Below are 17,902 nucleotides of genomic sequence, written 5' to 3'. Positions count from 1 at the left end.
CTGGCACCACAAACGGTGTTCTGAAAGGTGACATTTGTTCAAACAGTCGAAGGAAGTATGTTCTGACTGTAGCGTCACAGTTAAATTCTCACAAAACGGTGGTGCGTGAAAACAGACAGTATGCTACGAAAATATTTTGCAACAAGTTCTTTAAAATCAGATTCAGATCAAACTGTTTGTATAGATAACAGAAATTCGAATAAATGTAGAAATTGTGAAGAGGATGTTCCAGGCAAGGGAATGAGCGAAAAGGATTCAGAGTTTTCGTCGGCTGCCTCCTGCAGCGTTATGGGAGGCTCAGATTGGTGGGAAGAATTGACATTAAATCAGCCAAGCACTGTCTCCTCCAATGATATTGAAATGCAGCTAAAAAGTATCTGTACTACAGTGTTGATTTTGATATCCCAGCTGCCCTAGCGGTCTTGCAGTTGTGCAGTAAGAAAACGACAAATATGTTTGTTAGACCTGCTTTGCACGCTTGCGGGAAAAAAAAAAATCTATCTTCTTTCACAAATTATTTTTTGTGTTGGTCAGAACAATTTCTTGTGAGGGTTTGGGCAATTTATTTTGGGGAGGCTTAGCCTCCCCAAGCCTCTTGTACACGCCGCCTATGTTTAACAGTATTACTGAAAATGTTATGTAGTCATGTGAAAAGTGGAGTCATGTCTCTTAGCAATTAAATGTAGCTAAAATAGCATGCATGTATTAAAAAAAAGCAAAACAAATAAAACATTGCATTTAGAGTAAAGTTAAATCTCAAATTAAAGATCCAGCACGCAGGCATTTGAAGAATGTTTATTAGTCTCTATTTTTCTACGAGCCGTCTAGCCCATGTGATATTCCAGGATATTATATTTGTGCAATAGAAAAGTTTAATTCGGGTTCCCGAGTGACGCATCCAATAAAGGCGCTCCGTGTGGAGGGCAGGATGTGCCCTATAGCCTGGAGAGCGCTGGTTCGAGTCCAGGTTATGCCATTGCCGATTTGTGGCTGGGAGTTTCCAGGGGGTGGCACACAATTGGCCAAGCACCACCCAAGTGGGGAGAGTTCAGGTTGTCAGGGTAATCCTCGGTTTACCACACACCAGCGACTCCTGTTCACTTTTAGTTTAATTCTAAACGTGTATAAATCATCCAAGTCTGTTTGTGCCATTGTAGGATTTGTGCGGCATAAATTCCTTTAATCTGTCCACATAAGGAATTTTAACCTTGATACGCCTAACTCCAGAAGCCCAGAGCACATAATCAGCCATAATCTCTTGCAAACATGTTTGCATGTGGTAAGTGTTTCAAAAGAAAAAGTGTATCAATAGTGATGTTTCAATGTTGTGATATACGGTACAACAAACTTGGGAAATGTGTGTTGCAGACTGTTACATGACCTTTTAATATTCTAAAGTAGAGGTAAAAGGGTGGAAGCTACCTTAAAGGGTACATAAGGACCTTTGTATTTTATTGTGTTACATGTTACCATGTGTTGCTGTTTATGTAAGGTGTGTGTAGTGTGTTTTTTTTTTTTTTTTACATTTTTACCACTTTTTTAAACTTTTAAATTGCATTCCCTGCCTCAAGGCTTCTCATGTACCCGCATGGACCTGTCAGAACTACATTTCCCATCATCCTCCTGCTCACTGGTAAATCCATCTGTTACATATGTGAGCAGGAGGATGATGGGAAATGTCGTTTTAAGAGGTCCATGTAGTTACATGGAAAGCCATCAGGCAGGGAATGCAATTTTTCATATTTTTTCAGGTGTTATTTCAAAATATTTGTTTTGTCAGCTAAATCTGAAGCTAACAAGCAAATGAGCCCCCGCCCATTGAAATGTTTGACTTGGCATTGTATGCTGCAGAGCTGCCCTTACACTCCAAGAGCCAAACCCTCCGCTTCCCCATCTCCTCTACATACAGTGCCAGTTTATTTTTTATAAATTTCAAAACTTTTAAGAATGTGTTTAACATTTATGTATTTAGCTAAATCTGGACTTTTTTGGTTAAATCTAGGAAAAAATATGCAATTTTTACATTAAATCCTGGAAAAAAACACCTGTTAAAATATTAGTGCCTTTTTTTTTTTTTTTACTACACTTGGCGCCCCATACATGGAACCTGCCATTTCAGCTTTGTTCACTGCAGTTTCACTCACCACTTAAAACATAATTTCTCAGATTCTTCAACTGCGCATTTAAAAGGTAAGAACTTGGACTAGTTCGCTGTCATTTGTGTATTTGTTAAAATTGTTCTATCCTTTTAAAAAATAATTATATAGAACTTCACCTTTCATAGTCATGCCCCCCTTACTCACTCTCTGCGTGCACCACTGTTTGAGGACAGATCTCATACCCCAATGCACTAGAGCTGACATTTTGAAAAGCGCTTTGAAAAATGCTTTTAAAGTTTATTAGTGTAAAAAGTTGTCAGGATGTTAACTATGAAAAGAAAAATTACAGGTACATTATTTAAACAGTTGAAGCAACACATGGGGACGTATAACACTATATTTTTCAGAACCCACTACTTACTCTTTAAACATCAAATTAGAGTATTCATTGCATGTCTAGGCCTGCATTCCATTGATTTATTTGCTGTAGTATCTCTGTCCACTTATGTCGTTGTACTTCATTAAGTTTGTGTTAATCTTTGATAGAGATGCTGTTTATTCCATGTTGTCCATTCAAGTTCATTACAATAACTATGTTTGAGGGCTAAATTCCAGCGGGGTGTTGAAGAAACTGTTAATTCCAGAGATACTTTCATGCCTGATAAAAGGCAATGTTGCAATTTCTGCCCACAGAACTGTTTTACTTAGCTATTTCTATTTGGCACCATTCAAATTCTGTATTTTCAGAACATGCCAAAAGAAGTGCATACACACTTACACATTCCCTCAGAATCCACTATAATCCAAACGTTTAATTAAAATAGCTTTAGGCTATTTCAGTGTTCTATCCAACTAAAAAGCAACAGATTTATGGGGTGCACATCATTATTTGAAAGTACTATAATCTTATTTTACAGTTGCCAGTATTTTGTTTTCTTGGGAGTTTAGCCAGGGTTTTTAAAGTGATGAACATGTATCAACAAGCCTCATATTACTTGTGTATAAAGTTTCTTACCATAAACGTATAACACAATGAACCTTATATGTAATCTATAACTGGAAGACATGTTCATTTACATTATTGCATATTCTATAGTTAGTAAATGCATGTTATTTTTACAGGAGGTCCATGTGATGATCTTTCTCATTTTCCCAGGGAGGAGTAGTCTGAGACAGAGACTGAGAAGCAGGATAAGTCAGACAAAGTGAAGACTAAATAGACCCACAGAAACAGTGGAGGGAGAGAGATTGAGAGAAAAGAATACAATATAGAAAATATATATGAGTTAGAGGCAAGGTCACAAAAGGGATTCACGTTTGTTTCATTCTGAGGGTGGATAGACAATTTCTTACTTTCCTGTTCTTTTATAAATAAATACTATTTTGTTCATCGCAAAGGAAAGTTTCCAATGACAATCTGTGGGGTATTGACTCTTGTGTGCTTTTGAATTTCAGAGGAACAGGTAAGCAGTGGGGTTATGATCACTTGAAAGAAATCGCCAAGTGAGGCTTGTTTAGACAATGTAATGGGTGACTCCATAGTTTCCAAATTAATATTCTAGACACAAATTCCAACCTACTTTTTGATGATATATATATAGAAGTTTACCTCTATCTATGACCTTTCCTGTAAGATGCTGCTAAACCTTAGGGGTGTTTTATGTTTAGTGAAATAATTTAGCTTGACAGGCAGATGCTTTTATCTCTATGGCATACAACAGATAGCATTGGAAAAGATGAGTCAGGGTTGTGCACTGACATAAGATAATGCTTAATAAAAACCACATGGGCTGTGCTTATTATACATTATAATTAGGGCTCTACTTAAATTGCAGAGAAATTACATATTTTCCTGGGTAGGTTATGGAATAAAATTAGGATTTCGCTGACCTGTTTAAACATTAAATAAACCTAAGTAGATAATGTTTCAGATCACTAAAAAAAAAAAAAAAGTCTAAAAATAGTGGTACTTTGTTCCTTACTAAAACAGAGTGCTTTCATTTGTTAAAGCAAGCATGCAACGTCCCCCAGCAGTTACTGACGACATTCTCTGTGTCTGTGTTGTGAAGACTTGCCCATACATTGAGATTGCATGTTTTTGCATCCACTGAATTGGTTGGAAGTATAATTCAAAGCTTTGCCAAGTTATACAGATGTGGAAATAGAAACAGTGCCAAAACTCGGTTACCTTTAATAAAGGCCATATATGCAGCACATTCATTGTCATGTTGTTTGTCCCATCCAGGAATTTATTTTAATGGTACTGTGTCAAAAGAAGGAAAACATGCTTAATTCGGGTCTAAAATTCTAACTGCGTTTAAAAAGTAAGCAGCAGGTTGTTTGAACCTAGGTGGCTGTGCTAGATTGTACCTGTAGTACTCATTTAACTTGGCTACAAACCTAATAATCGTCTTGACCGTGCTCCAAGGGATATTCAAGGCCTTTGATATTTTTTTATACCCATCCCCTGATTTGTGCCTTTCAACAACTTTGTCCCGGAGTTATTTTGAAAGCGCCTTGGTGCTCATGGTTGAGTCTTTGCTTTGAAATGCACTACCCAGCAGAGGGAACCTACAGGAACTGCAGAATTTACCCTGAAATCATGTGAATCACTACAATTTAACACAGGTGGAGGACACTTAACTTGGTGTGTGATTTTGAAGGCGATTGGTTACACCTGAGCTAATTTAGGATTGCTATTACAAGGGGGGGTGGACACCTATCCAACCAAGCTATTTCAGTTTTTATTTTTAATTAATTTTCTACAAATTTCTAGAATATTTTTTTCACTTGGAAGTTGTGGGGTAGGATGTGTAGATAAATGAAAAAAAATATTTTAATGCATTTTAATTCCAGGCTATAAGGCAACAAAAGGTGAAAAATTTGAAAAGGGGTGTAGAAGTAAGACAAATGGGAGTGGAATCACCAGTTGCTTATGAAGGTATAAATATCAAATCTTGTAAAAGTTTGTTAGTCTTTCCATCTGTTTCAAATTGACTCCATGAATATCCATGCTTTCTGATACAAACATATGCACTGAGCTGTACTGAGGCCTTGTCCAAAGTCAGTTTGAAACTTGTGCTTATTTGATTGTATTGGAGGCATACCTTTGTTGTATATAAAGTGTTTTTTAATGAAAAACCATTTGTCAGCTTAATTTTTTAACTACATTATGTTTTTCAGCCAATTGTACTTTTATGATGTTGATGTAAGTGTGCAATTTGTTGTTCAATGTATGATGATGAGGCAGATCTGTTGTTGTTTACATGCAAACAACATAAAGCAAGTATTCAAATATGAATCTCTGTATGGTAATTCAAGTTGTGCAGTACAGAATTAAAAACAGTTTAGATGTCAGGAGGCATCTCCTGTCGCATTTAGTTTTTATTGTTGCTGACTTACTGTTTTATTGTTTTAATCTAACAGTAGTACTTAAATGTCTGTTATCACATTGCAGTATACTAAAAAAAAATATTATGATATCGCTTTGATCACTATGGATTTTACAAATTGAAGGAAAAAACAGATGTCAACTGTGCCTCAGCTTTGATGTAGTTTTCTCACTGAAACAGTGTTTGTGCTGTAGGCATCCTCGATGGCTACGCAGATGAGAGAGTGGCACTGGAGGAGCAGGTCAAGCAGAAGGCAGAGATCCAGCAGCACTTGGAGCAGGAGCTCCAACTGACAGGCAGCCATTTGCGGGAGCTGGAGGAGGAGCAACAGATAATGCGTCAGGAAAGGGAGCTGCTGTCCAGGCAGCAAGATGCCATGAGAGACACTGCAGGATCCAAAGAGCTGCGTAAGTACATGAGAGACACTGCAGGATCCACAGATTATTATTATTATTATTATTATTATTATCATTATTATTGTTATTATTATTATTTGTTTATTTAGCAGACGCCTTTATCCAAGGCGACTTACAGAGACTAGGGTGTGTGAACTATGCATCAGCTGCAGAGTCACTTACAAATATGTCTCACCTGAAAGACGGAGCACAAGGAGGTTAAGTGACTTGCTCAGGGTCACACAACGAGTCAGTGGCTTAGGTGGGATTTGAACCGGGGACCTCCTGGTTATAAGCCCTTTTCTTTAACCACTGGACCACACAGCCCCCTCGGGCAGAGCTGCATAAGTACATGAGAGACACTACAGGATCCACAGAGCTGTGTAAGTACATGAGAGACACTGCATGATCCATAGAGCTGTTTAAGTACATGAGAGACACTGCAGGATCCATAGAGCTGTGTAAGTACATGAGAGACACTGCAGGATCCAAAGAGCTGCGTAAGTACAGTGCTGTGAAAAAGTATTTGCCCCCTGTCTGATTTTCTGTATTTTTGCATATTTTTGACACTGAATGTTATCAGATCTTCAACCAAAACCTAATATTAGATAAAAGGGACCCTGAGTGAATAAATCACACAGAAATTTGATACATATTTATTTATTAAAGAAAGTTATGCAACACCCAATGCCCCCGTGTGAAAAAGTAATCGCCCCCTTAGACTCAATAACTGGTTACGCCACCTTTAGCAGCAATAACTGCAACCAAACAATTCCTGTACTTCTTGAGTCTCTCAAAGCTCTGTGGAGGAATTTTGGCCCACTCCTCCATGCAGAACTGCCTCAACTCAGTGACATTTGTGGGTTTTCGAGCATGAACTGCTCGTTTCAGGTCCTGCCACAACATCTCAATGGGGTTTAGGTCTGGACTTTGACTAGGCCATTCCAAAACTTTAAATTTCTTGTTCTTCAACCATTCTGATGTAGACTTGCTTGTGTGTTTTGGATCATTGTCTTGCTGCGCTTCAGCTTCAGCTTACGGACGGATGGCCTGACATTCTCCTGTAGAATTCTCTGATACAGAGCAGAATTCATAGTTCAATGATGGCAAGGCGTCCAGGTCCTGATGCAGCAAAGCATCCTCAAACCATGACACTACCACCACCATGCTTGACTGTTGGTATGAGGTTCTTACTGTGGAATGCAGTGTTTGGTTTTCGCCAGACATAACAGGGCCCATGTTAGCCAAAAAGTTCCACTTTTGACTCATCTGTCCATAGAACATTGTTCCAGAACTCTTGAGGATCATCCAGGTGCTTTTTAGCAAACTTGAGATGAGCATTCATGTTCTTCTTAGGTTTCCGCCTTGCTACTCTGCCATGAATCCCATTTTTGCCCAGTGTCTTTCTGATGGTGGAGTCATGAACACTAACCTTAGCCGAGGCGAGAGAGGCCTGCAGATCCCTGGATGTTGTTCTAGGGTTCTTTGTGACTTCCTGGATGATTTTACACCTTGCTCTTAGAGAGATTTTGGCAGGACGGCCACTCCTGGGAAGATTCACTACTGTCCCAAACTTTCTCCATTTGGACAATATGGCTCTGACTGTGGATCGGTGGAGCCCCAGAGCCTTAGAAATGGCTTTGTAACCCTTTCCAGACTGATAGGCATCAACAACTTTTATCCAGAGGTCTTCAGGAATTTCTTTTGTTCGTGGCATGATGTGCCTCTAGATGTGCTGACAACTTCACTCTGATGGTAAGGGCCAAAGATAGTCAGATTTATATTGGGCAGGGCTGGCCCAAATCAGGCCTGGTTGTTAATCAAAGTACTCAAACAGCTGACCCTAATTATCCCTTTAATTAGGTTGAGTTAACTGGGGGGCCAATAACTTTTTCACACCTGAAGATTGCATGTTTGATTACCTTGCACACCAAACAAATGAAAGAAGCACCAAACTTTGGTGTCATTTTTTTTCTATATACTACTACAACCCACAAAAAATCTGACCAAATACAATGTGAAAAATGTGCAAAAATGCAGAAAATCAGACGGGCAAATACTTTTTCACTGCATTGTACATGAGAGACACTGCAGGATCCACAGAGCTGCATAAGTACATGAGAGATACTGCAGGATCCACAGAGCTGCATAACCACCCAGATCTGCACTGTGCACATTGCCAACCTGCACGACTGAACTGAACTTCTTTAAGAAATAGGTTATTTTTACATAGTAGGTCTGTTTTTTTGTAGATCAATTTAAGAAGGGGGACTAGGTTCTGTTAAAGCGGCAGTAACTTTATATCATATTAAATTTTCAGGGTAGACATAATCTGAATGTTTTTATTTATTCATTTTAAAACGTCATATTGGGAATATGTGTGTTTTTATTAGATCAAGAACGTAGGTTTCTCTATTGCACTTAACAACCGTGTTACTACTTGATATTCTGCTACTAATATGCACGTTATAATCAAGCTTAATTAATAGAAACTATAGCATTAAAAACATGACAGTATGTAATTGTATTTGAAATCTACGTAGGAATCAGTCATTTATTACTGTTTTTAGCTTTATAATTTGTCACAAGGTAGTGTCAAAAATCTGTAGTGATCTTTAATCTTCAGTGATCTTTGTTTTGTTTTGTTTTTTTAACTAAAAAACAATGTTATTTATAAATAACTGATTAGCATTGTGTGAAAAAAATGTGAGATACTACCATATCATTGTTTTGGCAACTATTACAGAGTTGTATGTTTTGTATGGAATTGGTTTATACATTACAGTATAATTTAGTTTTTTAGTTTCTTTCAGTGAATAGGCACAATATGTTTGCTGAAGGCTTACAAGAGCTCAGAGTCTTTTGTTATTGAGCTGCACCCTTTGTAGTAACTCCCACACATCTTTAAACACAGTTTGAAATAGTGTGTGACCAGTCATTTGATGATTTTATTAAGAAAAAAGGTTCTCAGCTAAAAGAAAGAAACATCTTTACCTTAGACTTACTTCAAGAATAGAGAAGAAAAAAAATCTTAAATACCAATATATATATATATAGATATATATAGAGATATATATATATATAGATATATTGATTTCCCAACAGCATGCTACCCATACATGCTTTATTTTTACATTGAGTTTTGTTGAGAACAACTCTTTATACTTCTTGAAGATTTATTAATACACATTACTCGCTATATATTTGTGTCAGTGATTGTACATACTGTGAATGTAGGTAACGATAACCTACTTTTTCAATGTTGCATCAGTCCAAAAACATCAAAAACAATATATTGGACAGTATTTGAATGTTGCAGCAACTTACACCACAAGTTGTTTTATATCAGAGACTGTCGAGATGTGGTGTTCAAAATCGAGGCAAGAGAGATTGTAAGTAATGTTGTAAATATGTATGGTCTTGGGACATCCTAAGGAACTGTTTTACAAAGTATGTTTATTCTCCCAGATATTTTTCAGTTGGCATCAGCTTCATTTTCTACAGAATCTTTTAACAAAAATGTTCTAATAAACTGTATGACCACTTCTTTAATTTTCACCTCTTGCCTTTTTTCTGAAGTCCTGTTGTAAAAATGGCTGAATTATTTTGCTTTTCTATTCTAGGCCTAGTTGAAGCTGCAGTTGATGCAGCACCTGAAGCAGGTGTGTTTTTACTGAGCATGGCCAATTTTCAATCGGATGGCACACTTACAGAAAATAGACATTTATGAATCAAGTGCTATGAGCGTCAAGCTTGCTTGCCTTGTACTTGCTTACTTTACTAACCTACTGCTTTGGCTTCTGATTTCCTTCCTTTTTCTAACTTCAATACCAGCTATTATCAATACAGATTTAGTAAGCATGAAAAAACACTAATCAATAATTGTTTAAGTATCCTAAACCGCAATCATCTTCACTGGCCCTTGACACCATGAAGATATTAATAAAAAGAAGTGAGAAGTCCTTTTTATTTTTAGTATATAAAAGCATTATCAATCCTCCCAGTGCTTTTATAAACAGAGATCAATCTTTGTCATTTGTTTGCTCGGGCTATATGAACTTTTTAAGAAGGTGATTGCTGTTGTTTGAATACTTCCCTGCTTGAAATGCATATGGTTACAGAAACAGTAATTTAGCCAAAGTTTTTTTTTCCCCCTTCACTTTCTCACCCTTTGGTTTTTAGCTAACACTTACTGTGAATTTTACTCTCACACCAAACAATACAAGGTTAATGCTGGTATGGGTAAGATTGGTTTCATTCTTAAATCTGGTATATAATGGGGAAAGCATTTGGTAGTTAGTTTACCGCTGCATTTATCAATAGAGAAAGGAACAATTTGAGTTTACCTTGATGCTGTCAGCTGCCCAAATAAACACTTCCACAAGATCTGCCTTGTTCTTTGTCACTACAAGATTATCAGAGTGCCATGCACTAACAAAAAAAACCCGTCACACCTTTAAACTTATTTTACTCAAAGCATGGAGTGAATTATTAAAATACATCTAGACTCAGTCCTCTAATGGCTCCCATCATTTCCAGGTCTCAAGGTTTAAGCCCAATGCTCTGTGATCAGAAAACACGTATTTGCTATGTAAATCTAAATGCAAGTAAGAAGCTATATTTCTTTATATAAATTATGGTCATAATTTGATAAGATATCATTCTTTCTGAAAGCACTCTGACAACTAGCAAGGAAACTGGAAATGTTTCAATGTCCCTATGCCTTTGCATAAGAAAAGCAATTAAGTCTAAGGGCTCGCTTTTATGATCATCTCAAAAAACTGGTGGCTTAATGTTCTTCATTCAAATTCAGACCTGCTGGAGGAGACAGAGAAGCTCATGAAGGAGAAGGTGGAGGTGCAGCGGCAGGCAGAAAAAGAGAACAGTGAGCTCCTGAAGCAGGTAAAGAAGCTGGAATCTGAGCTGGAGGAGGAGGTGAACAGAGTCATAGAGATTGAGCAGGAGAATAAGGCTGAGATCATGGACTTGAGGCAGCAGATCCAGGCTCTTGAGAAACAGCTGGAGAAGAACAGAAAATTTCTCGATGTAAGCATTCAGGGTTATTTTTTTTGTTCATTTAAGATGTATTGATTTCCCAACAGCATGATGCTCATACGTGCTTTATTTTTACATTGTGTTTTGTTGAGAACAACTCTTTATAGTTCTTGAAGTTTTATTACTCCACATTACTTGCTATATATTTGTGTCAGTGAGTGTACATACTGTGAATGTAGGTAACGATAACCTACTTTTTCAATGTTGCATCAGTCCAGAAACATCAAAAACAATATATTGGACAGTATTTGAATCTTGCAGCAACTTACACCACAAGTTGTTTTATATCAGAGACTGCCGAGATGTGGTGTTCGAAATCAAGACAAGACGGTCTTGGGACATCCTAAGGAACTGTTTTACAAATTATGTTTATTCTCCCAGATATTTTTCAGTTGGCATCAGCTTCATTTTCTGAAATATATAATTGTAGACATCTATTTCTTTAATGTTTTTTTCCTCATCCACAAAAGCAAAACTTTTGCGACCAAAAGATTTTTCTTATAAATCTTTGTTTTCGATATCTGTTGGAGTTTACTGCACTGTTGACTTCTTTTAAACAGCTGAAGAAGGGCTTTTGCCCGAAACAAATAAAAGACTTTTGTGTACATTTTTTAAAAACCTTTTCTTTAATTTGCCTTCAGTTTTGTACACTGCAGATATGTGTGTGTGTGTGTGTGTGTGTGTGTGTGTGTCTATATATATATATATATATATAATATAATTTATTTATTTATTTTATTAGGGCTGTCATTCGATTAAAAACTGATCTGTAAATTTATGGACTGTAGTTGATTAATCGGTAGATTAATCCGTGCACATTTTTAATAAAGGTAACGATCGTATAGCGGCTATCCTGCATAGTACTTAAATCAGTAGAATATGCCCAATGGGAATTTGGACTTTTTAAAACTATTTTTATTATGATTTTTCTTTTAGTAAATGTAACAAATGTTACCTTTCTGTCCTATTACTCTAATAAAGCAGATTTAGGGACCTGATAACTCAATCACATAGGCCCCAAGGGCCAGAGCAGAACAATTATACACATACTGTTTAACCACTGGGGTAACCCTTAAACAGCAAAATTATTAGCAATGCACAAACATGGAAACCAACACTCTGCGGTTTATAACTATATAATTATATTAATATGGTCAGCAGTGTATTACTAACTTTGAACCAATACAGGCGATGGATGCAGAGAGTGAACATTTTAATAAAAGTTGGTTCATGTGGTTCCCATGCATATAAAAGTAGCATGACGTGCATATTATTGTCATAATTGATTCACAGGAGCAGGCTATTGACAGAGAGCATGAAAGGGATGTATTCCAACAGGAGATACAGAAATTAGAACAGCAGCTCAAGTATCCGCAAAAATTGCAGTCCAGCACAGAACAAAGGAACAAAGAGGTACAACAATTCTGTAAACTGTTTTTAATCATATTTTTGTATCAGTTAAAACTATTTTTCTGAACTCATGTTTGCTTACAAAACTATTTACATTACCATTGGCAGGTGACACAGCACTATATTTGAGATGTTTTTTGGGAATTATTTACAATAACTTAATCCTGAACCTGTATTACAGGATCTTTTGATCAAACAGACCTATTGGCATTATGACATGTTTTGTTTTGTTTGTGGGGAGGAAACCAAAACCAGCACTGTGCATACAAAAGTTATTTTATTAAAAAAAAAAAATTAAAAGGAAATTAAAAGCTTTTAAAATGACTATCATTCTTCTGCTCTAGAGTTTTTCATTTTTGATTGCTGAAAGGAAAAGGCACAGACTTTATAATTATAATTGCTCAGACTTTATAATTCGAAAGCTAAATATTATTCACACAATTAATTTACATTCTGAATATTTTAAAGTATTTATTTAGTTATTTGTTCATTATTTATTATTTTTTTCTTTTATGGTTCTCTTTTAAAACCGTTCTTTCCAGGTGGAAGTTCTGATCAATCAGCTAAAAGATAAAACAGATGGGTGCAGTGAGCTTGTACTAGGGAAGGAGCAGCTACAGAGAGATGTACAGGAGCGCAATGAAGAGATTGAAAAGCTGGAGAATCGGATAAGAGAGCTGGAACAAGCACTAATAAGCAGCTCAGACAGGTTACAAAAGGTATGACTTTTTTGGCTTGCATTTACAGTTATGCATTTTTGATCATATAAAAGTATTAATGAGGGCAGAAGTTTGTTTTTGGGTACAACAAGATCTGGTACAACATTTGCCTTTCCAGAACTTTTACAAAGATTTACTCAAGAGTTACCAAGCTTTTAATACAACCCCCTTATGGAACAGACAAGCACCTAATAATCTAATTTTTAAGGTGGAAGAAAGAAAGCATTATACACCAGTTGTGTTTAAAGGAGAGATAACCCTGGAAGCTCAACTGCAGACTGAACGTGAAGCCTTGGACAGGAAGGAAAAAGAGGTATACAGTCTTAACAGCCTAAGCGTTAACCATTTCTACCAGATAGCTGCTGTTTATCACTTCATGAACCATGGCCTTCAATGTTTTTCCATCCTCTTCTTTAAAACCATAAAGTTTATCTAGAAAGTAATTACCAACAGTTGCATACGTTGTGCAAGCAGTTATCTTGTGTCAGGCATCTGGTTTCTTCGGACATGTAATGGTTTGTGTTTTGACAACCATATTGCACAATATTAAGTTTTCTCCAGAAAAGATGATGCAGAATCCCTGTCACCAATTAGCAATTGCCTACTTCCTAAATGTATTTAATTATATATTTAGTTAGTTAGTTTTTATATACTGCATATGCACTTTAATGCAGTTTGGTGTTTTTGCTCCTGCCTGACAGTAAATATATTATGGTTGCGGCTACATAAGATTTGTGTTTGCGTCTGTAAAAGCAGCTTTGGTTTCTTTGTGCTTTCAGATCTCAAACTTGGAAGAGCAGTTGGAGCAGTTCAGAGAGGAACTTGAGAATAAGAACGAGGAGGTCCAGCAATTACACATGCAAATGGAAATCCAAAGAAAGGAATTAAGCACCCAGCATCAAGAGCTCAACCACCAGAATACAATGTTAAAGGTAAACAGCCGTGACCTTTCATTTCTATTCAACTACAGAGCAAAACATCTAAAAGACCTACATATGCAGGGGATGGCTGTCCTTACAACACATGTGTTGCTTATGAGCGCCCTTTTTCAATATTGTTTTATTACCAGCTTCCCATGTATAGCCACAGGGAATTCACTTAACATGAGAATGTGTCACACAATTGAACAAATCCTTTCTTTTGTGTTTTTAGCATCAAGTCGAAGATTTGCAGAAGTCTCTAAATGACTCTGATGATGTTTCGATTGAGGACCATCGAATTGTAATTGGGAAGTTCTCTCAGGTCATGCAAGAAAAAGATAAAGAAATTGAGCATCTAAATGAACAGCTTCATATATGCCAACAGCAACTGGAGTTTGCATCTGACAACAAGGTATCTATGTTTTTCAGATTATTATTATTATTATTATTATTATTATTATTATTATTATTATTATTATTATTATTATTTATTTATTAGCAGACGCCCTTATCCAGGGCGACTTACAATTGTTACAAGATATCACATTATTTTTACATACAATTACCCATTTATACAGTTGGGTTTTTACTGGAGCAATCTAGGTAAAGTACCTTGCTCAAGGGTACAGCAGCAGTGTTCCCCACCTGGGATTGAACCCACGACCCTCCAGTCAAGAGTCCAGAGCACTAACCACTACTCCACAAAATGCATCTCTTCAATTTGTCTTGTCTGTAGCTGAACAAAACATGGCAAGCTTTAACATAGCTATCTGTAGTGTGAATTAATGTAAAGAATGATTTAGGATTTGGTATCCATTTCTCTTTGCCTATTGCGTATTAGGTGATAGAAGAAAAGAATGAACAGATGAGAGAGCTTGAATCTCAAATTGAATGTCTAAAGAGTGAGCAAGAGCGCTTGAAAAGGAAAAGTGAAGATGAAATTGAGCAACTGAATGAAGTAATAGAAACACTACAGCAGGAGTTGGCAAAGATTGAGCATAAAACACAGGATGATGACCCTGAGGAGCCTTCAAGTTTAAAGCACCCTCTGGAAATGATGGTAGAAGAGAAGGAAGCTCCAATGTTACAAGAGAAGAGCTGCAAAGAGGTTAGCCTGACCAAGGAAGAATTTGAAGGCATGAAGGTTAAAATACAGCAGACAAACCAAGAACTGGAAACCCTAAAGGCTGATCACCTCCGCCTATTGCAGAAATACAAATGTTTACAAGAGGAGGGATCAGTTATCTCTGTGGAAAAAATCTCCAACACGACAGCTGAGTTGGAGGAAGCCTTACGAGAAAAGACAACTACTGTGTTAGTCATTCAGGCTGAAATAAAAGCACTGGAAGAAAGTGCTAATGTTAAGATAACCACCCTGGAAGCTAAACAGGAAGAACTGGAAGCTTTTGTCCGAGAGAAGAACGCAGAGCTGGACTTGTGTCATTCTCAAGAAGTGCAAGCTCAGGCCAAAACTGAACTCCTGAAGCAAAAGATTATTGAGCTGGAAGACGAACTCAGGGAGAAGGTCGCTGCTGCTCTAGTAAGCCAAGCACAACTTGGCGCAGTGCAGGAGCAGTCTAAAGTACATACCAAAGAGCTTCACAGTCAAATTAAAGAACTGCAGGGACATTCTGTTACAGGTGTTGGGCTGAGAGAAACGGCAGAAGTGGCAGAGACAGTCGCTGAAGCCATAGCAGTCACCCACGGTTTTACAGAACTGGATAATGAAAAGCAGGACAGAAAAACAGAAGATCACCCTAAAAACAAATTATCTGTTTTAACACTGAAGCTCACAGAGTTAGAGAAAGAGCTAGCTGAGCTGCAGAAGGACAGAGAGCTACAAAGGCAGCTGGTCCACAGCACAGAAGAGGGTGTGGTTGAGTATGAGAAGAAGCTAGCACAGTTATTGGCTCGGTTGGACCAAATGAAGAAGCCTATTGCAGAAAAACAGGATGTGCAAACATCTAAGGCAAGTAAATGTAACTACATTTTAAATGTTTAGTATGTTGACTCGTTTTCCTTGCTTTCAGACCCATCATAAAATCTTTCAAACATATTTGCTAATAATTTTACCTGTTTTATGAATCGTTCATTAGTAAAAACTTTGTTGCATCAAAAACAAAACATATTAAACATGTATTTTACATTACCAAAATTCAATAGGCTGAGGGTTCCCAAACTGGTGGCCGGGGACCCCTGGGAGCTGTGAGATGGTTTCACTGCAGCACATACAAAAATGTTCTCTCCTCAAATTACGTTAGATGCTGCTGTAAGGTGCTGGGGGTTATTTCAAATGTAACACTGACGTCAGCTCGTAGCTGTGCTAACAGTATGTATCATTAGAAAACAAAACAGGGTGATTGTAATGAGAACTATGTTGATGCACCTTTACAATTATTAATTCCAAAAAACTACTTTTAACAGTAAGTTTGCAAAACATACACACGAAACTAAGGATATTGGGTTAAGTTTTTACAAATGCGCTCCCGAGTGGGGCATCTGATAAAGGCAGTGGAGTGCAGGATGCACCCTATAGCCTGGAGGTCGCCGGTTCGAGTCCAGGCTATTCTATTGCTGACCATAGACGGGAGCTCCCAGGGGGCGGCGCACAATTGGCTGAGCGCCGCACAGGGGGAGGGCTTAGTTCGGCCAGGGTGTCCTCGGCTCACCGTGCACCAGTGACCCATGTAGTCTGGCCAGGCGCCTGTGGGCTTGCCTGTAAGCTGCCCAGAGCTGCATTGTCCTCCAATGCTGTAGCTCTGAGGTGGCTGCACGGTGAGTCTGCAGTGTGGGAAAAAAAAGCGATCGGCTGATGGCACACGCTTCGGAGGGCAGTATGTGTTCATCTTGGCTGCTCCTGAGTCAGCGCGGGGGTGGTAGCGGTGAGCTGAGCCTAAAAATAATTGGATATGCCAAATTGGGAGAAAATAATAAAATAATTGGCGATTTACTAAATTAAAAACTTACCTAGGCATTGCAGCATAGACAAGGAAAGTGTGGAGTCAGTACCCACATGTGTAATAGTTGGTCTTCCTCCACTATTGAGGTGTATACAAATATGCCAATAAAATAAATAAAACCAAATAGCAAAATATATGTTATCACTGAGTGCAGTAAATATGGAAGAGTTTCTCAAATGTCAGAGAAATGACCCTGAACATAATGAATACAGTAGTACTTCTATTGGTACAAAAGAACAACCTCTGTCATTAATGGGATCAAAATCTAAATCTCGGGGGGAGGTCCTAAGTTAGGATGCCAAGAGTTGGAAACCCCTGCAATAGGCCGTAATTTACGTGATTCCTAATCGTGAATTTACCTGGATAAGTCAAAGAAAATCACACAAAATACTCGGATGCTGGTTTGAGTGACTTAGAAGTGAATGGACACTGCCATATTATTTCAGTTTCACACATCATTAAGAGACACCTAAAGCCTTGAAAGTTTGTTGTGGTACTTTTCAATCTAAATAAATCCTACAAAGCATGTTAAGAAGTACAAGCCAATTTTCCACTTAGCCAGTTGATTGTGTAACTACAGAATTACAAATGACTTTTAAATGTAGTTAATCAGGCTTTAGAACACTTGGATGAGTGGTAGAAGAGAAAAAGCTCCTGTCTGTAGTTAATTACAGATTAATCCACTTGTGTGTTGATGCACAAGAACAATGTCTTGATGAAGTTCTGTACTTTCCCCAAAATATTTTTTGAAATGTATTTTTTCTAATGTTATCTTAAAGTCATCCCACTCATCAGCATTTATTATTCTATTATTGTCTGTCCATTGTTGTCTATCGTTATACAAGTTACTTGACTTTCTGTAGATGTGACAGCGGATTACTTTCTTAGTGACAAGCTTTCTACAGTACAGCCCATCTCTACCTTGAATAATACTGGATACTAGAGGACTGCT

General features: G+C 37.5%; 1 protein-coding gene across 7 annotated transcripts in view; it reads left to right on the top strand.

Moving 5' to 3' along the window:
• LOC117435622 (A-kinase anchor protein 9-like) overlaps positions 1 to 17,902 on the top strand; it is a 102,953-nt gene that overhangs the window by 59,074 nt on the left and 25,977 nt on the right. For 6 of the 7 annotated variants that reach the window (XM_059012563.1, XM_059012564.1, XM_034920856.2 and 3 more), the window contains 9 exons: positions 5,686 to 5,898; positions 9,510 to 9,548; positions 10,700 to 10,932; positions 12,235 to 12,354; positions 12,894 to 13,070; positions 13,279 to 13,383; positions 13,850 to 14,002; positions 14,223 to 14,402; positions 14,832 to 15,959. In XM_059012563.1, coding sequence (XP_058868546.1) covers positions 5,686 to 5,898; positions 9,510 to 9,548; positions 10,700 to 10,932; positions 12,235 to 12,354; positions 12,894 to 13,070; positions 13,279 to 13,383; positions 13,850 to 14,002; positions 14,223 to 14,402; positions 14,832 to 15,959 — 2,348 coding nt within the window. The remainder of the gene's footprint in view (positions 1 to 5,685; positions 5,899 to 9,509; positions 9,549 to 10,699; positions 10,933 to 12,234; positions 12,355 to 12,893; positions 13,071 to 13,278; positions 13,384 to 13,849; positions 14,003 to 14,222; positions 14,403 to 14,831; positions 15,960 to 17,902) is intronic. The other variant, XM_059012562.1, reaches the window with a different exon arrangement.

This window comes from Acipenser ruthenus, chromosome 3, assembly GCF_902713425.1.
Source record: "Acipenser ruthenus chromosome 3, fAciRut3.2 maternal haplotype, whole genome shotgun sequence".
Classification (NCBI taxonomy): domain Eukaryota; kingdom Metazoa; phylum Chordata; class Actinopteri; order Acipenseriformes; family Acipenseridae; genus Acipenser; species Acipenser ruthenus.
The sequence above is the reverse complement of the archived record's forward strand: the minus strand, read 5'-3'. Positions and strand labels throughout refer to the sequence as shown.